Source organism: Stegastes partitus, unplaced genomic scaffold (assembly GCF_000690725.1).
Source record: "Stegastes partitus isolate 25-593 unplaced genomic scaffold, Stegastes_partitus-1.0.2 Scaffold146, whole genome shotgun sequence".
In the NCBI taxonomy this organism is placed as follows: domain Eukaryota; kingdom Metazoa; phylum Chordata; class Actinopteri; family Pomacentridae; genus Stegastes; species Stegastes partitus.
Window position 1 is genome coordinate 109,038 of NW_007577877.1, and position 20,880 is coordinate 129,917.

Below are 20,880 nucleotides of genomic sequence, written 5' to 3' on the forward strand. Positions count from 1 at the left end.
TGTGACGTGTTCAAGTTCATATACAACAAACAAGACGGTGCCAACATCACTGCCGCTTACAAGTGCAAGACGTCGGTGAGATCTTGGTCTCCTACCTGTTTTCTTATTTCCTATCTTTGACTTGAGCATAAAATTGAAAGTGTTAAAAAAACAAGCTGTTATTTGTATTTTTGTGTTGGATTCTTAGATTAATAACAAAATAATGACATAGAATTTTGGAATGGTGCACAGATTGTATATGTCAGAGCAGCTATGAACTTTAACGGCCTCACATCCCAAAAACACCAAAGTCACAGTAACCTTACATTAGTTTTTACCCAATTCAAACCCTGGTATTAACTAGTATTTCTGACTACAAAAGGGTGAAAATTCAATATCCAAACGATTTGTGAACAATGGATGTATATGATGGATATAAAGGTGAATAACTTATAACAGAAATGGTACATCCTTTATGACCTCTTCCTGCATTAAAAGAACAGTTTGATATTTTGGGAAATGCACTTGTTTGCTTTATTTGCCAATGGTTAGATGAGAGGGTCAACACTGTTCTCACACTAAACATATAGCTACAGCTAGTTACAGGTTAGTGTAGAATAAATCCTTGAAACAAGGGGAAACAGCTAGTCCAGCAAATTATGTTCTTGGGCTATGTTTTGTAATATTTCCTGATTTTGGGCAGTAACTTTCTGGAGTCCTTGTTGACTGCTGGTCAGCCTCACAGTAAAAAGAGTTTCAGCCAGGTACGGTAGCTCACTTTGATTTTTAAAAAAGCAGCACAATTTCTATGTAAACTGATTCATGCGACTGATTTATACATCAGGCAGTTTAGTAGTAAGCTTAACTGCTGAAAGGGTTAAATGCAAACTCAAAGGTGATACCATATGGTTGTGTTCAAAACCATTCTGTATTGACATGGGTGTATCACAATACCTATGGTGAACATGGTATCCTGCTGCGTTGAGGCTCCACCCGGGCTCTTCAGGGTTGGGTATCTTAGCTGTCCTGGCGATCAGATGCTGAACATCCCTCCACGTCAGCTCAGGACTAGGGCAAGAGGCATAAAACAGAATATCATCAAACGCATTCTTCCTTCGGCCTGTGTTCTACACACACTGAAACCACAGAGGAAACACTTCAACTCTGCATGATACTCTGAAAAGAAACCTGCAGGGAGCTCAACACGGGCTCCAGTCTTGTGCAGAAAGAGGCCGGAGGACTGTTTTATGGGGTTTACGGCACATTTTATCAGGCCCGCATGTGCAGCTTATACTGTATTAATGCAGGGGTTTATTGATACATAAACTGCTGCGATGAGACACTGACATACCTTTAACAGCAGGTCCTCTAAACATAAAAGCACCTATTTAAGTCAGGCTTACATCTTTAATAATGGTGTCACGAAAAACTGTGAATCCAAAAAAGAATATTTGAGACTTTAACAAAAGAGCCTAGAGAGTCGAATGAAGAAAAAGTCTTCTTTTTAATCCCAGGCAGGGGAATTCTAATAGAGCGGACTCAAGTGTCATGTCAAGCAATATACTAATGGAATCCAATTAAGACCTTTAAACTGCGCAGAGAGCTGGAGGATATTAGCTCAGTTTTCTATAACAAAAGACCAAAGGGTCGTCAACGAGGGCTTTTTCGGGATATAAAAAGCATAAAGGAAATTGGGTTTTTCTGCTTTATCCACTCATTATTGTTCCCTAAGAAAATGACTTGAATGGAGTATAAGAAAACCGCTTGGCCACCCATTCTGAACAGCTTTTTTTCTCGTGTTTCTGAGAAGAAATGCCTCTGCTGTCTGCCTCAACATCTGTACACAGACAGTCATTTCTCCAGCGCAGAAGGACAGAATGAAGGTAATTAACGGTGCACTACGCAGTTAGGCTTAATTTTTCCCATCATTAATGACATAACTGCAACACATCAAGCGTGCATTCGGCTTCATGTTAAGGTGTATCTTCATAGTTTTACTCTGCAGTGGAAAAAAAGTCTGTACAGATGTGAAGAAAAAGCCCGAGGAAAGGAAAAAAAGAAAAGTACAAGTAGCAAGTAGCCTCTTCATTATTGTGGTGTTGGGTGTTAGACATCTCGGGAAATATCAGGCACAGATATAAACAGATGTATTCCATTCACGTATTTGAAAAAATGAAGCAGAACAAAAGCGAGGAGAGAAGCTTTCATTAGCAGCACAAAACAAAACCCCGGCAAGCAGCACGAACAGGCAGCTAAAACAACATGATAGGAATAATACCAGTAACACTAATAATAGACGGATAGAATGAAACAAAACACAACGCACAAACAATTATTTTAAGCTTTGATTTCAAAGGGATTGGTTTGTGTGTGTGTGTATGTGTGTGTATGGGGGGGGGGAATAAGCTTTGTACTTTTGAACTGTTGCTGCTCACTGCATGCATCTGTGTGCGTTCTGTATTATATATTAGCAGCAGCAGCGTGATTCTGTTGTGTGCACTCCCCCACCTCTATCATCAGCACCACCACCACCATCACCCCTCTGGTGGAATCAGAGAAAGCCCCGCGGCCCCGGCTGGTTTGCATAAAGCAAACAAAATTAAATTTGCTTTGCTAAATCAAAGCATGTATGGTATTCCAAGCCGCTCTCTCTGGGACAAATTACTTCAAACGGCCTCCTTTGTATCATAACAGAATAAAAAAAAAAATCAGCCCAATCAGCGGCTCTCCAAAACCCTCGACTCGGGAATTAATTATTGAACCGAGGGCTTTTCTCTCTCCTAGCAGTCCGCGACACAGATCTATTTATTTTGGAAAAGTCGTTTTGCTCTTAAAAACACACTGTTGGCTGAGAACACAGTGCTGCTATCTCTCCCTCTCTTTCTCTCGCAGTGTTTTCACTCGTCTTTGCCGTGCAGCCCCTGAAGGGACATGTGAATAGGTTTAGGCCACGAAATTAATCTGAAAAAAACCCCACGACCAGCATCTACCGTAGTGCTGCTTAAACAGAAGTATTGCTTGTGCTGTAATGGACTTAAGATGAACTGAGCTGTTAACTTGTGAGGTTTCTTTCACATAGAGGTGGCACTTTTTTTCCCTGCAAAAGCTCTTTGTATCAAGGCTAAAGCATGTGTTTTCTTCTTTTGTTGGTTTTGGTTTGGTTGTAAGAAAGCAAAAAGAACCCCTATTAAAGTTGAACAATATGACTTGCAGAAGAATCCTTAAAGATGATTTCCAGGCGTAGCTGTTATTTACTGCAGTCAATATCTCTTTAGCAATTCTATTAATTATTTATGACATATCTTTATATTTAATCCAAGCTCCTTTTAGTAGATTTAGAACACCTATTTGGTGACAAACCTCGCTTTATATCTGCTGCTGATCTCACATAAAGAGTTACATTTACCCAAAAGACATTTAAGTGAAAAATGTCTTATTTGTGATGCTGTTGGACTTTTTTGTAGGTCATATGCTTTAAAAATGCAATTTATGTACCAACTTGAAAACATCAGCACAAATACTATTCACTAAATTGATTGAAATAATAAAAAAAGAGGTTTCATTGATAATATGCGCAGCCCGTTGAACCTGATCAGCTGCTGACACTAGTTGAGAATGGAGAGCGTCTCTGACCAGGAGATCCTCATCATGTATTCCTACAAAACAGGCAAAAGTGGCAACTTGTAGTGACAGCTTGCTGCAAAAGATTTTCACGACCACTAACCAGACAATGAGTTAACATGCTTCATAAAAGATTTGTATTAATACCTTCAGGATGTCAATCTCATGTGAATTAGCTGCCTCCTGATTCTACCGCAATGAGCAGAGCCCAAACTTTAGCTCCTTCAAATGCTGGTCTGACTTTAAAGCTACAACCTGGAGTGTTTCATAAAGAATGCTGGACTGATTTCCTCCTGTGACGCACATGAACAAAACATGACAACTCATGCACAGTGAAATGACACAAAAATTGAAATTGCACCAAAAGGAATGGTGTTTCCTGTCACAGATTGGCCCGCTCTGTAGAAGCTTATACAATTATTGCAAAATTACAGTTGCAGACAAAGCCATCTTCTGAAAGATGCACAGCAACACTGGGAACAGAACTGGGAACTGGCTGATCACTGGTCTGCAGGGACAGAGTGCAACCGTATATGAGCATCCTCCAGACCCTTATAGCCGCCATTCCCTCGCCAAGGCTCACAAAGCAGCACAGCAGCCGTCACAGTGAGCACACAACTGTTTACAAATCCCCAGTTAATAGGATCAGGCCTCATTGACTGGGCTGCTCCGATGTGTCTGATGTAATCTATTAGCTGTATGATAGTCAGTGTCTCAATCCAATCGATAAACCTGGGCCTCCATATTGCTCCACTGTGGACTGTTACTCCTCTTTAGTGCTGCTTAGAATGCAGGCTTAGTGACTATAAAGTGCGTGCGTGTGTGTGTGCGTGCAGAGGTTTGTGTCCATCAGTTGTATGAATTTCTGACTTTTAGTGTTATGTGTGTGCATTTGTATGTGTATACAGTAGCTGTAAAACATACATACTGTAGCTGATACTTAGGCAGATGTTAATTCTGTAATACTTTAATGCATGAATGCATGTGGGGATTGCGCGTGTGTCTGTGTGTATTGTGTGATTATGTTGACATTTGTAATAACCATGCACCTATCCACGGGTGTATTACTGTACCGTACATCCGTGCATATGTGTGTATTAATGCGGCTTTACCGTACATGGCGTGTCTGGAAATGCATGCGTGTGTGTGTGTGCTCACTCCGTGTTTGTGTGTAGGAGTGTGTCTGTAGCTGGTGTAACTGGGTTTCCAATTAAGTTGAACCACAGGCTGGATCAATGCTAGTCCTCTGTGTGCAGGAATGAGCAGCCCTGGGCCCTCCGAGCATGCCCACGAATAATTTATCACTCACAGTGGGCCCAGGCAGAGAGGAGGAGGAGGAGGAGGAGGAGGAGGAGGAGAAGGACTGGCATGAGGAGAAGGAGACAGGGAGCGTAAGGACAAAGTGTCCAGCCCAGGGGAGAGAACGCCAAAGATGGGCAATTGAGGAAACAGAAAGATGGAGGGGTGAAGAAAGAGAGAGAGAGACCAGGACCCAAAGGAAAACACTGTCAGCTTTCGATCATTTAGAAGTATCACTCTCCGCATCGTTTTTCCAGTAAACAACCGTCGAAAATGAAATTCTGTACGGAGCACAAGCCACGCGATTCTTTTTACTACTACATACTATGTGTGTGCAAATGTTAAGCTGTAAAGGTGAGTGAAGATATTTTGGAGTGAGAATGAAGCAGGTTATTAATTTTCCAAAATTTGCTTTTGACAAATTTGATATCATCAAGCCAGTGTCATCTGTCTGTGATAGTAAGGGTGGTCCAGTTGATTTTATCACTAACTTATTGTATGATCATCATAATATCTGGATTAAATTTTACTGTCTGTAGTTAATTCATGCCATTTAACACATTATAGCTACTTTACGTTAAGTATATTGTAAATACATATACAATATTCACATCTTTTATTTTTATTACTACTCCACTGGTCTATTATTTCTCCTGTTTTCACTGACTAGTATGGCGATGGACAAATATTTTTTAATATTGTGGTTTTAACATGTCCAGTTTAGTTTATGGCTATGATAGCAACTCTTTAAGTCTGTGCAGTCATGCTTCCAGCTTAATGCTATTACAGCATGATGAAAATGCTAACATGCTGAGCAACTAAAAATCTTATCAAAGTCGCTAAGTTACTACATGAGCATGCTAACATTTTTTAAATAGCATTATAAAGAAATTACAGGTGAGACAAATAAAAATTTAGATTTTTTCAGTCTCAAGTGAAAAATCATGGGTGACATTAAGGTGTGTGCCAAATTTGGCAACCCATCCTGTAGCAGATAATTCATCCCAAACCACAAATGTCAACCCCACACTGCTGTTAAATATAAGACATGTCATGCCCATTAAGTAGTTGTTAAGATCATTTGACATGTACCATAATGGCGAAACCTTCAAAACTGCTGCACACTACCACTAATTAAAAGCATCTGTGGACCAAAGTGGTGGACAGACTGTCAGACCAACACTGCCATCCCTAGAGCCACCCTGCTAGCATGGCTAAGCATGATCTTAAACAAAAAGGTAGGAAACATTAAACTTTAGCAATATATTAGTTTGAAAAGGCCCAACGTAAACCACAAGGAGTGGAGACATATCAACCATTACTAGTTTTACCTCAAAGCTTCACTCTTTCCTGCATCACGGACATTTTGCAGCCAGAAAAGATTGAGGCATTTACATTCACCCTGATGCTTGCTTCACTAAAGCTCTGCACTTCCAATTTTCTTGTTCTCTTCTTTCTATTTTAACAGTAACTGAAGGAGAAATCACTAACAGTCGAGCTTGTTAGTCAGCAGGGTATAATGTGCTGGTACAAGACAAGCAGCAGTTTAAACCCCACTGTCTTATCCCAGGCAGCGCATCTTCTGCTTGGACACTTCGCATTAAGGTTTGCTGAGCAGCATCGCAGTTTTAGTTGAAAGGCAGAGAAACTAACACACATGTGGATGTACGTTTAGAGAGAAGCACAGATCCACCCACGTAGAGAGACAAACACACTGTAGGAGCAAAAGTGCACACACACGTGCACACATTTACACCATAAGGAGTAACACCCTGTGTGTCATGACAACACAAAAACACATGTAGATGCATTCACATACTTAGAAACATACAAACACAAAGAACATTCGTATAGTGTCTACACCCTGTGGAGTGTCAGAGTCCTATGTTACCTCTGCTGCTATCCTTAGTTATTAATCTCACAGTAGTGAGGCGTGGACTGGCAAGAAGCTCCGCGACTCTCTGTAATCTTCTCTTAATGTGCTGCACTCTAAGCCTAAGTGAACCCATTTGGAGTGACTGTGAGCTGACTGAGATTCCTTCCATGTTATCTGAACAAGTGTTACTAATGGGTTTATCAATTAGGCAAAGTCCAATAACTGCATGCCTGCAATTGCCTTTAAACACACTCCACCGATGTAGCCCTGATTTCTGTGGCTAATGAGTACATGTGTACACAAACACACTCGCATGCATGCGTGTGTTTGTAGGATTGTGAGACCATGGCCAGTTTGTATCTGTATGTCTTTGCACAAGTGAGTGTAAAAAATTGTCCATAACACAAAAATAGATATAGCTTAATATGTTGAATGTTCACATTTGCTTATTTGCTTAAAAACTTTTGCAGTCTGTGTTTGCATGCATACAAATCCTTAAACATGTACAAAATCTGTCAAATAGTCTCAGAATCTCTATTCTTAAGATGAGCATGTTCACAACCTTTGAACACATTTTATCGTACTTGTTTGTGCATGTATAAAGATATGCTGCGCCTGATGTAGGCAAAAGATATAGTATTTTAAAGATGTCAGGATTTGTATTTGTCTCTTTATATAGGAATTTAATATCTTGGCATAGCAGCACTTAAACTGTGGGGATAAATGCATACTGTCTTATAGAGATGTGTTAAGGTAGCTGATAGACACCAAGAGTGAACTCACAGCCTGATTAAAGTTGTTCTTAATCTAAATTTGCACACCAGTCATTGTTTTTACTGTGACCATAGAGGTTGCAATGTTGGTCAGAATGAGTGTGACCCAGCGTCATGATCTTTGGGTTTTAGTATCTACTTGTATTTTGTTTGATTCATTCCAGTCTGCTTTCATTTTCCATGTCTCCTGTGATTCCTCGTTTGTCCATGTGTAGGCTTCATGTCCCTTTTCAGTTACTCCCTGTTTAATTTTAAAATCGTCTTTCTTTGTGTGCTGCTTGTGTTTTGACTTCTGCCCTTTGTCTGTTTTTCCCTCCTCTTTTGATTGCTCTGATGAGTTTCACCTTTGTCTTGTAAATCACCTGTGTCTTGTCTCCCCAATCAGTTCTAAGTCTATTAATAGTCTTGTTTTTTTCCTCTGTCTTTGCCAGTTTGTTCTGTTTTTTCCCCTCCTGGGTGCAACCCTGCATTACCTGTTGGACTACCTGCCTGTTCTCCTCCTGTTTGCTACCCTCATGCTCTTCTGCCTGCTACATGCCTGATTCCTCTTGCCTGGGCCTAGTTTACATGTTTAGTTCTTTGCACCATGATCATTCACCACGTGCTGACCTGCCTGTTTGCCTTGTACCAGTTTTAGTATTTTTTCTTGTTAAATGAGCTTTTACTTTGTACATTACCTGGACTGTCCAGCCATCTTGTGTTTGCTCCACACCTTTTGTGAAATAGCTCTACTTTGTTTAAAATGTCTTTTTTTGTGCCAAAACCTGCCTGTTGTCTGTGCCTGCACTTGGGCCCTATTTTCTAAAACCCTTGTGACACATAGACATAAGGTAGCTAGATTATCTGAGGTGAAAACACGAGGCCTTTAAGCATAGAGAGTTTGGCAGGCATGTTAATAAAAGACATATTATACTACATGTATAATAGCAACATCATCACACAAAAGTCATGTTAACCACCCCCGGTGTGTATGTATTTGTGAGGGGTCATATTTGACAGTAACCTTCCATGACAAGCATTAGCACAAAAGACTTCCCTACCGAGGATCTATGTGTGTGTGTGTGTGTGTGTGTGTGTGTGTGCACGCTCGTGAACAGTGGTTGAGTTAAGACCAATTAGAGCGAGTGGATTCACTTTTCCATGTATGCGCCCCAGTGAGAATACTGGCTGATTACTCCTTAACTCCCCACAGTGCATGTTACATACACTATTCCTCCTATTGACTCAATGGACAGAGACAGAAAGAGAGAAAGCTAGAGAAGAGTAGGAGATGGATTCTTATAGAAAATTTTAGGCTCTGTTCACACCTGACATTAAAATACATCTTGGGTAATTTCCTCACAAGTGGACAGCTTTGAATACATCATTACACTTATTTTCTGTATGCAACTATAGTATACATCGGAAGTGATTACACCCCTGTGCAATATCACTTAAATGTCAAATGATTTAAAAATTGTATACCTTCTCCATATCTTTAATTTTATTTCTAGGTCAATAAATATAGTATTTCCTCCTATGAACAATCAGATACAAATACTTTAGGAACACTATTTTGAAAATACAGGCCTCAAAGTAGAAAGTCAATGCAAGAAAAGTGAATATACCTGTGATCAATGACACATGTTTGGAAAGCTGTGATCACTGAAACACAACAGAGTACACCTGTGATTTCTGATCAGCTGAATTTTATAACCATGGTTATAGGAGGACCTGTGGGTTCCAGAACTTTCTCAGTTTTGGACCTATGTGGTGTGTCTATCTGCAAGTCTGTATCATGGCTCCACATGGCAAATAACTAAAAGTAGAAAGAAGAAAAAATATTGAGAGACTTAACAGTGATGGGAAAAGATACAGAAAAATCAGTCGAAACAGTTGCAGCAGAATTTTGGAGGTATACAACTGTCCATCATATCACTAATCAGAGCTGCAGTGGCTATCCTTCTAAACTGATGCCATGAACAGTGTGCTACTTGCACAATCTAGCTCTTAAAAACAAGACAGACAAGTCTTCTTTGAGAGACAGTGTGAAGAATATTGCATAATATCAACCTCTATAGAGGGCAACCAAGAATAAAAACCCGTGACTGCTGCTTGGCACAAAACTGCCAGATTAAACTTTCCTAAAGAAAATGTAAACAAGCTTGATGAATACTAGGAACACACGATTTTGTCAGAGGATTGTCAAAATAAATTTGTTCAGACAAGGTGGAGAACGTTTGGCCTTAGTCTGTTCACTGTAACAGTGAATGCATAGTCCTGATAGTGAAGCACAGAAGTGGGAATGTGATGATATGGGGCTGCATGTGTGCAAAAGTTGTCGGGGAGATGACTTTTATTGACAGCACCACAAATTCCTGTGGATAAACCTGGATACTGACTGACAAGATGACTTCAGTCTCCAGCCTCCAGAAGCTTGGCAGACAAAGAATATTGCAGCATGAAAATGATCCAGAGCATGCTGCCAAAATCATACAACATTTTATAAAGAAGAAAAAAGTGAAAAATATGACCTGCCCAAGTGCGTCGCCTGGCTTAAATCCGATAGAGTGTCTTTGGGGTATTTTAAAGAAAAAGGTAGAGCAACACAATCCTCTATAGATGAAAGAGAGCAGACATCCCATTTTCCAGTCAACCCAAATAAACTTAACTGAAAGAGCATGGACAGAAAGGTGGACATCTGTGGATGCAAACCATGTGGTGGAATCACAGCAAAGCCAAATGCTCAACTCCTTTTGGACAGACAGACTGATGAATGGATGAAGAGAAACAGAGATAAAGTGACAGAGAGGGTGACACGGTGATAAAGTGAACAAACAAACAGTCAGAGACAGAAAGACTGACAAACAGGATGAGTGAAGAATTGATTTGCCCTGATGGTTTGTTGGACAGGCGTCAGGATGGATGGATGGAGACAGATGGAAATACAGACAGACAGGCCAAAATAGTGTCAGAGAGACAGATAGACAGTGACACCCTGACACCGTTAGGGTAAAAACACACTGCAGGCTATTCTGAAAACACAGGCAACACTATTCAGAGCAGAAAACCTTCACATCATACAAGATTTTCTATCAGCAGCCCTGCATATATGCGCAAAAAGAGAAAACCTGCAAAAGCTTTAAAATGGTGGTATGTGAATCAGTAGTGCAGGTGTGACTGGTGTGGATAATATTGCCAAAGCTCATTCCAAGGCTGTGCTCCAGAAAGTGGATTTTAATAAAAACAATGAGTTTGTTAACCTCGAGATGAAAGAAACTCTGAGTTTTCTATTCCGGAGAAAGTGGTAGCTCACACTTTGTCACAATGGTAGCTACCTCTGTGAACTTAACCTAACTCATGGCAGGTTTTCTTTGACAAACTTTGATTTTCTCTCTGACTCCTCCCTGCCTTCTGAGCCTGAGAGAGCCGGCTGACATAGTGTTTCATTTCCTCATTCATACACTTGATTTCAATCTGGATCAGATGCGCCGCATGGCACATGTTGTAAATTGCCACTTGCATTGTGTCAAGTTGCAATTTTGATTGAAAATTAACTGCACAGCCCTAGCAAGGACTATCTTTAACATGATGGCTTTTATGAGCAATCTGTCATCGATGTACGGACACAGGAAGTAATCTCTAAAGTCTGTGAATTCATCCTTCATGTAGAATGAAATCTTTCCATGGTCGTTCTGTCACACTGTGGACTTTAAGGCAGCTGTCAGGTTCTCCTACACTGAAGCATTTACTATGCATTACTGTAGTAGCCTAATCACTGTTTAAATAAATGTATTCAATGAAGCTTTAGACACAATGATCAATTAATAATCATTTATCCATTTATCATATTATGATTGATTGCACTGATGGACCATACCTAACATAGCACGTCATGACGGAGATTACTACTGACTATGACTTTACATTCACAGGTCCAAGGAAACTGTGTCTTTTTTGGTTCGTACTTTCATCATCAGCAGATGCTGTCACTTGCATTACGTCCCTGAAAGGTTACAGCTAAATAAATATGTTTAAGCATCAAATGTAATGTATAGAAATATTCTTGCAGGATTTCAGCTTTAGCTTTCTTTCAGAAAAATTCCAGTCAGGTCAACGATGAATGATGGGACTACACTTAATAACATGTAACAGCATTAACTTACAGACTCCTTTCTTCACTGCTGTTAAAGGTCAAAGTCTGCACTTGGATGCATTCATATGTTGCCATGACACAAAATCATATCAAAATTGATAATGGCTTATTTCATTACTCACTCATTGTTGGTTAAACTAACTTTAAATCAGCTTTTCTGAAAACACAAAATTTAGAGATTTCAAACTTGCTTTGTGAAAACAGGCTGCAGGTGGTTAAATTTTAGTCAGACTCAAAAACAACATCCATCCATTATCTATACGCCGCTTAATCCTCACTAGGGTCGCAGGGGGCTGAAGTCTATCCCAGCTGACTTAGGGCAAAGGCAGGGGACACCCTGGACAGGTCGCCAGTCTATCACAGGGCCACACTTAGAGACAGACAACCAAGCACACTCACATTCACACCTACGGACAATTTAGAATCACCAATTAACCTCAACATGTTTTTAGTGTGGGACGAAACTGGAGAACCCGGAGAGAACCCACGAGAACATGCAAACTCCACACAGAAAGATCCCGGTGCCCCCACGGGGACGCGAATCGGTGACCGTCTTGCTGCGAGGCAACAGTGCTACCAACTGCGCCACCTTGCAGCCCTGAAAAACAACAACAAACGTTTAAAAGATTTTTGGGAAAGTTTTTTTTTTTTTTTTTTTGGAAAGCTGCAGGCAGTTTAGCTAGTTGCCCCAATACACCCCATTTGCATGCTGTGCGACTCCTTGTGTCCCCAAATCTCTACAGTAGAGGTGAAGCTTACAAAGTTAGCATGACCCATAGAGACACAGCAGCCATATTAATAGGAAATATGCCAGTTGAAATAATGAAGAATTATGCTTGAATCTTAAAGATATTTAATCTTTCCTTGAAACTCAACCGCTCTTTTAACCCGATATTACTTTATATGAATGTTTAATTATGAACTCAATGCTTATTCAGAAAAAGTACAAAATAGAATTTCATAAACATTTTATTGGCATCATACATTGGCACAAATCACAAGTTGGCAAAAGGAACTCCTGGCATTCATTTTTGGAATGTTAACATGGGTCAAAGGCTAATTTGTTTCATCTGATAATATTGCTGAAAAAAAAAACTGTTGGAGAGTCTCTAGAGTCACCAGGTAACATCTGTGAAAGTTCATATTATATTTAACGCTATTCTTAAATGCACCCTCATGTCTGTATATATCAGGGCTTAGGTGTTGTGGATGCTGCACAAGAGGTAGGCTGTTTCTACTGAATGGGGTTAAAAGAAAAAAAAAACTCCAGGTTCACATGTGTAAGAAAGAGTATGGCAGAATATATAAATGTGTGTGTTTGTGTGAAAGAGTGAAACACAGAATGAGCAAGTGTGAGAAAGAGAGAAAGGGCGAGAGAGACCCAGAGAGATATACAGACAGAGAGAGAGAGAGCGAGCCCAGCTCCATAAAGACGTGAGCAGAATGCTGGCGGTGTGAGTGAGAGAGGTGATATATAGTTTAGTCAGTAGCAGCGGGTCACGACAAAGCCTTTAACAGTAATGTCCTGGGAGTCGCCTCGCCCAGGGGACCCGCGCTCCATTTTACAGCCAAGCGACTGAGACTGAGAACGCTGCTGCATGACAGCTGGAGCAGTAAAGCCGGCCTCTAGTACCATCCATAACATGAAGGAGGCGTAGACGTCGCTGATACCACCACAAAACACCAGGCCCGAGGCCACACCGACAGCTGGCGAGTTAAGAGCGATGAGGAAAACGGGGGCTTGGGAAATGGTAGGAAGTGGCAGACAAGACAAAGGAGGAAGAGAAGGAAAAAAGAGTGAGGAGATATATTTGCAGATTTAAACAAAGGCGGAAAGAAAAGGGTAGGAGAAAATGATGATCTACATCGAAGGAGTGACAAAAAAACAAATGGAGAGAAACAAAGTGGGAGAGGCTCAAGGCGCAAGGTGCAGAATTTTAATGTTAAAAAATTCGTCTGTCTTTTTATGTCTGGTTTTGTGATCAAAATAATCAGTTACTTTATTAGATGATTAGATAGTTGACTGAAAATTAATCTTTTATAATCTGAAAAATTAAGTAATTGTCTGGTTTACTCTTAGTTTTTGTAGTGCTGGATGAAATAAACAAGAACTCTGAACTTCCAGAAACTCTGATTTTTTGAAGTTTTGTACAAAAAGGTTTGCTTGGTGATTGCAATAACAATCAACAGAAAAACAGACTATTCAATCTGCTGGACTGACCTACAACAGAGACCAGCACTAGTGGATCTACGTTTTTCAGATTTTCTGGCAACTGCACATGTTCAAAGAAGCAAAATGAAATAAGACTACAATGCCACTTGCAGCGCTCTGAGGCTGTGAATAGATACATTTAGTCTTGATGCTAATGTCAGCATGTTAACATGCTCACAGTAACAATATTTACACACTGCTGTTTATCAGTTATAATATTTACAGTGTTCACCATCTTAGTTTAGTGTAATAGCATGCTAACATTTGCTAATTAGCATTTAACACAAAGTAAAGGGTGTTGGCGATGTCATTATTAGTATTGAACAAATGGAAACTTGACCTGAAGGTAAAATAAAGGGGTCAACAAAGTCCTGAGAAAATATCGATGGGGAACAATGAATGTCTGTCCAAAATTTTGTGCTAATTCATCACGTAGATGTTGAGATATTTCCCTGGACAAGTGAAAACTTTGACCTGCTGGTGGTGCCAGAGGAAAGATCAGCAAAATCACTTCAGTCATTAGGATTGACCATAAGGGCAGCAGGAATGGTAAATGTCAGTGCAATCTATCCAATAGTTTTTGAGATATTTTGACCAAAGTGACTGACTGACCAGCTTTGCCATCTGTTTTCCTGCATTAAATCATATTTTCTAACAGTGAATATTGTAGCCACTGAAAAGCTGATGGGAAAATGACCTCTGATATAGTCAGAGCTGGTGAGGTGGGACACACTCAGGGAGTTTATAAGCAAGTCATCTTAAATATAAGAAAATATAATACACGACAATGCCACTGGCAAAAAAAATAGTCATCACAACTATGACAAGAAATCAAAGTAAACACCACAAGTTACAGACTGAAGCCCCTCAGACTGACAATAGGTGTTGGTACAGCATTACTGGTGTATCATAATATTGGACAGAGAGACACTCACTTTACTTCTAAGGCGAGAGCCAGAATCCCTGCAGCGATCGGAGCAGCACTGGATGTTCCTGGAAAGTAGGTGACACACCCGTCACCAATGTTGGTCACAGTCACCTGGAGGAAACCCAAATCAGATATAATATAGATGTCACATCAGTGTATACACTAAAAGGGAAGGTGCAGACAAGCTTTCCTGCTCTTCAACAAAGCCAGCAGTGTTCACACAATGTAACAGCTACTGTATCAGCAGCAGCTCTTTCTGTCATTAGAACACATCAACACAATTTTACGGCAATGATAATTAAAAAAAACAACTTGTGTCTGGTTTACCCACCTCCTAGTGTGAGGTGGAAAAGGGCAGGGACCCCAGCAGATGAAGGTGATATCACACTTATAAAAATGGCCTTTCTGTTTCTGTAACCCTGGAGCTGGTGCTGCGCTTCTTCTTGGCTTTTCAGTGTTACCTCCGCCATCAACACCTTGGCTTCTTTCTCTCTTTCTCAGCCACTACAACCACGCTTTACCTCCAATTAACACTCGTTTGCTTCTGTGTGTCTATGTGTGTGTGCCCAGCAGTCACCTAGGTCATTTGGCAGGCCTCTATAAATATCACACCAGTGGCTGCTCTTTAACAGGCTCCACACAGCTCGCAGGAGCCAAAGAGCAGGGCTGCTGGCACACACACATACGCACTCATTAATGATAAACACTGTTGTTAGATGTGTTAGGCGGTACACACACACACACTAACCAAAGGTAGTGAGCCTCCTACGCTGGCCCCTGTCAGCGTGACGGCCATCACTCCGGGACAGGGCTCGCCAAAGTAGGTGGGCTTTCCGGATTGAGTGACAGCGCCGATGGCAATGTTGTAGATGGAGTTAACATAACCGTCTGCGCCGCAGTGGTCGTGCTGCATTCCACCATTACCTGCCGCCCACACAAAGATGCTGCCCTTCCCACTCCGGCCCTGAAAACACAAACAGAGGGATGTCAAACCGAAGAACACAAGTGGATTACAGAATGTTTAGTGATCAGCAGAGCATTTTAGACATCCAATACTAATGAGCAACATATATTTACACCAGGAACAAAAGGGAGACAATTAAACTGTGCAATGTGTTAAAAATCAAGAACCTATTGAGTGTTTCAGCAAAGCATTGATACTGGGCAAATTCTTTATTGGTCACTTGAGTCACTTGAAGATGGAATGATTCACTTTTTCTTAACATACTTTTTACATAAAAACAACATTTTAACTTAATTTAATTTAGGTTCCTCTTTTTGGTGTTTTTATGTGACTAAACTCTAGAAAAAATACATACATTTCTTTGTTCTAATCGTCACTTGATCTTGAAAACAAAGAACTTAAATATCAGGCTTTATTGGGATTTTTAAAAAAGCAGACAGTCAGCAGGTTGGGAGAATTTTATGCTCTTTTTTAGAAAGGTAGAGATTTGACAGACATGAGTGGAAAGATTGTAAACAAATGGCCTCATTCAGACTCGAACTGGAAACTGGGAATGTAGCAGTAACATACAATATGTTCTCTAAACTCCTAAACTGGTAGGGTGCTCCTCTTAACCCATTTACGTTTTGGGTTCTGTAAGGGACTCACAAACCTTTCCTACACCTAACTAGTGGAACCGAGTTCAAAGTTTAGCTCTAATAAAACATTATACAGTCAAGAATCTACAACTCTTCTTACCTTCTGATCATAATTAGGGATAGTTCTTAAATCATCACAGTTGACAGAGTTAATCTCAGTGCATAAATTTTGCTCCTGTCTCTTGGTTAATGGCCCAAAAAAGTGAAACAGTGAAACAGTAGGACTGTAGGATGGCCCACTGTGCCACTAGAATAAATATTAGGTCAAGGGCTGGACATTTCTTGGGCTGTTCATTAAAACTAAACTTTATGCTCCTAAACTTCCAAACAAACTTAAAAAACCAACATAAGGAGAATTCTTAGAATTCATCTGGATAAATTTTGATTTAGTTACCATAAAACACGCAATAGATCGTTTCCTTGGTGACAGGCACTCTGGATTTTCAATCTCCTTCACAGCAAACACAAAGAAGAACACTATGACTCTCCGTTGTTGTTTTTCTGTGCTAAAATGATGTCTGACAGAGTGTTGTCCCTTTTTAAATCCTTCATTGGACTATTTTGACTTTTTCCACTTTGCTTTAGAGGCACTGAAAAAGCAAACATGATTGCATAAAAGAGACTTTAAGTTTTTGATTCAGCTTCTCAGATTGCTTACTGATACTAAGTTACTCAGTGATTACTTAGTACCTCAAACTATATGATGGGAAACGGGCCAATACAATGGCTAAAGTCTCCCTCTAACCTACCACGTGTCATGAACGTACATTTCGTAAGCTATTAATAAATAAGGAAACGGGAATTTAAATCTGGCTATGAAATCTGAACACTCGACATTTTGTCCTTCCAATCTCGGCTCCACTGACAGTGTGACTGTCGGCTTTACATCTGACAGACAGCAGTGTGAACTTGGAGATGAAAGCTGTGCCTTGTGAGTTCCTAGCCGGAGGGCTCGCTCTGTCAGGCTGTGCGGCCCGTCCATCTCGGCCCCGTCGTCCCTCGGGCCCCAACTGCAGACGTAGATGTCGATGAAGTGGATGTTGAAGGTCAGAGCTGTGGCCTCCATGGCATCAGTGACAGAGCCATCCAACAAGCGGATACCTGGACATTGAAAAGGTCACAGAGATCAGAGTTTGGAGGGAGGCTTGTGGGGGAAGCGCAACAAAACTTTACAGTTTTTATACTTTTCAAAAATACTGCATTCTGGTGCTGTAGTTTGACATATTTACACAAATCGGAAAAGTAAAGATTCTCTTCTGTATTTATGCATAAGTTAATGTGACATTCAAACCAGAAAAAACCTGAGGCACAACACTTGAGGTGTAAATGCATCAGAAACATATTGTAAGCACACTTACAGCATCTGGCCTGTACTGTAGTAGAGTCTGTTCCAGCTGTCTTCTGTGTTTTTCTCTGCCGGTTACTCATTGTTACACTGTTGTTGGGTGTTATTTCTGCCTATTTTATCAGTGTCTGTCTGCCTCTTTATTGCTCTCAGACTGTCTCTGCGTCTGCTTCTTAGCTATATCTCTGTTTTCTCTCACCGTGTGAATTTCTTTACTGTCTGTCTCGCTATCTGACTCTTGCTATATTTATATTCCTTTGCAGCTGTCCATTGCTAGTCATTGCAATGAAAATATCAAAGGTTAACTGAATCTAGATAGTTTTGCTGTGAATGTGTATGAAAGTAATTTGCATAACGGTTAAAAAAAACAAAAACATATAAAATATTATTGCATTATGCTCATTTGTAGTGGGCGAATCATTAAATGCAGGGCCAGTGCTGCTCACAATACCTGCAAAATAACTATGGCTGCAGAAGCCTGTGTTACCATGCAATGCTATAATGTAAAATCTGTTAACGACAGAGAGAGAAATTTCAGTATTTTTTTCCTTTCACCTTAGAGGAGCCTAGAAGGTGTCACTCTATATTATCAAAGTTGAGGATGGCAGCCGAAATACCACCCCAGTATGCACATGATACATGGGAGGAAGTACATATTGCTTCACATTATGCAACATTTTATCAGTCCACTGCTGAGAAGAGGCTGGACTTTGGGCTACAGCAGCTTTTACCAAAACCCCCACCAATGAAGACAGAGCAGACACGAGTCAAAAGTGGAAAGATTTGGGCTTCAGATGCCTGTAACACCAACAGTGTGTCTATTGCCTGTTTTGGTCTGATTCCGAGGGCAACTCCAGGACAACGTTTGTAAAAAGAAGTGTGTAAAAAAAAAATAAAAATCTGTTGAAGTTTTCTTGAAAGATTAATCAAAAGAATCTGCCCAAACAGAGGAAGGAGGTGGTTAAACAGAGAATCGTGTATGGACTCAGCTATGTTTTTATATAACCAGCAATCGCAGCGCATCATCTGCAGTGGTTTCAACTGCACCTACTGATTTAACCCCTCGCAATAACTGACAACTTTTAAGTTGACGTGACAAAGCTGTTAGCTAACAGCTGGCTATTTACACGTCCAGCAGATGTAGAGAAACAGTATCATTTATTCGCATCTTATGTCCAAATCCAATAGTCACTATATTCTCAGTTCTGCTGTGTTGTTTTGTCTGCCTTTTAGCAGCTAAATGCACCACTATGGTTAATCACTAACTTTGTCTGGCTGCTGTTTAGTGCTTGACAATTAGTGTCAGACCAGCTTTTAGACCTATTTGCTGAAAACAGCTTCCTTCAAAAATGAAAAAAATGAAATAAAAGGCTCTATTTTTGTGAACCCTGCGGTGCGACACAGATCGCAGTCAAGTGCAATCAAGTTGTATTTATTTATTTTTGAAAAAGCTTTAGAAGAATTTAACAGTTGCCTCTTTAATCTTTATATTTTGACATAATTCTGGTAATGATCCACAAATAAATGGCATTTTTAAAATAACACTCTTTGGTTTCCTGGGTACACTGCAATAAGATTTCAAACAAATGAACTCTATCACATCATGCTGGTCATCACCGTGACATGATTACCTGTATTATGATTTAAAAAGTCCATAATTTGACCAACCTCCTAAAAAAAGCACTGCAAAGCTGTGTTGCCCTTGTTACTCAGTGTTTTGGAAGGACTGAAAGCTGCCAACATCCTGAATAAGTTGTTAGCATAGTGAGAAAGTTTAATCTGAAATGTCAAATTTCTGATTGTTCATGGAACTGTGAGAACTGCTTTCAATGTCTCAGCGTCTAACACACCTGTTGATTTACAGAAGAGCCAACAATAATTAATCAAAATGAACGTCACACGTGCATAAAGGCTTCTGTGGTTATTTTCAGTAAAGCGGTCTGCAGATTGCCGCACAAAATGTAACCAGCAGATTCGCTGTGTGTAATTGTGGCTTGACAGTGCACAACATCACTCCAATTAAAGCCTGCAGATGTAACAGATAACTGCTGCCTTCAGATGGCTGTGAGGAGAAGTCAGAGTAAAGGAAAGGATGGCTGTGGATTACAGAGCTGCTAAGAATCACTTGTTCTTCTTTATTCCAGCTATGCCGTTATGCCATAACTGTTCGAGACCTTTTTTTTTCCTGCGTGATCACACTCAGCTGGTAGAAAATCACATCATAAATGTGTGACTCCTCTATGGGTGTCTCCTTGTATGCAGAGCCATGACATGGTCAGAGCAGGCGAGAAGCTGACCATGCAGCTGGCACTCTTTCATAGGACCAAAACTGCAGTACCACTGGCATCACCACACTCCAGCACAACTAAGGAAACGCATAATTTAATACAAGTAGGCATAAAGACAAAGTTAATTCAGCATCTACTATTGCATCTACAAGTGGTTTATGTAGAGAAAAACATGCCCAAGTCTGTGCAATGTACACTTCAATGGTGTTATTCAATTCATCTTTTTCATCTTTAACTGTCTACTCTTATCTGTTTGCAATGCAAAACAATGTATCTCAAATAAAAATACAGCTAATTTTGAGTGACAGTCATACATACATTCAGTATAATTTAGCATACATTTACAAACATCGAAGAAGACCGGCGAATTCACTACGAATTTCAAGTAAATTTATGAAGAAAACACAGAGGCGAAAGCCCTGACTGTCAGACAGCAAGCACAGATCTCAACAGCACCCAGTAGTTCAACATGCATCTTTCATGTGGGGTCTTGCCCCTTCATCTCCTTTCTGCCAGACTCTGTTTATGAGTCAGGATAAAATAGACCCAATAAGGTAGAATTGAAACTAACTGTGGAAAGAGATTCCTGGCCTTGCCTCATGAACTGTTTTTTTCTTTTTTCTTTTTGCCAATTCAGAAATAGACTCTCATCAGCCTGTGACAAATGAGGGAGGGTCAGGGATTAAAGATCAGAGAGCAGAGTTCAAATGTCACAGTTCAACCAAAGGATTCCTCTTCCCATGTTTCACGTTCATGACATCACTGTATTAAATTGGGTTTAAGGCGTTCAGATCTGAGTGAGGCAGGACATTTTCTTATTCA

At 40.2% G+C, this 20,880-nt stretch overlaps 1 protein-coding gene across 1 annotated transcript in view; it reads right to left on the reverse strand.

The window, feature by feature from the left end:
- Window positions 1-812: 812 nt before the first annotated feature.
- The window catches only part of LOC103355401 (PC3-like endoprotease variant B), a 124,908-nt gene continuing 104,840 nt past the window's right edge, over window positions 813-20,880 (reverse strand). Inside the window, exons 9-12 of the mRNA XM_008279189.1 lie at window positions 17,354-17,526; window positions 15,572-15,787; window positions 14,831-14,934; window positions 813-1,047 (exon numbers count right to left, since the gene is read on the reverse strand). Of these exons, the coding sequence (XP_008277411.1) occupies window positions 813-1,047; window positions 14,831-14,934; window positions 15,572-15,787; window positions 17,354-17,526 (728 nt within the window). The remainder of the gene's footprint in view (window positions 1,048-14,830; window positions 14,935-15,571; window positions 15,788-17,353; window positions 17,527-20,880) is intronic.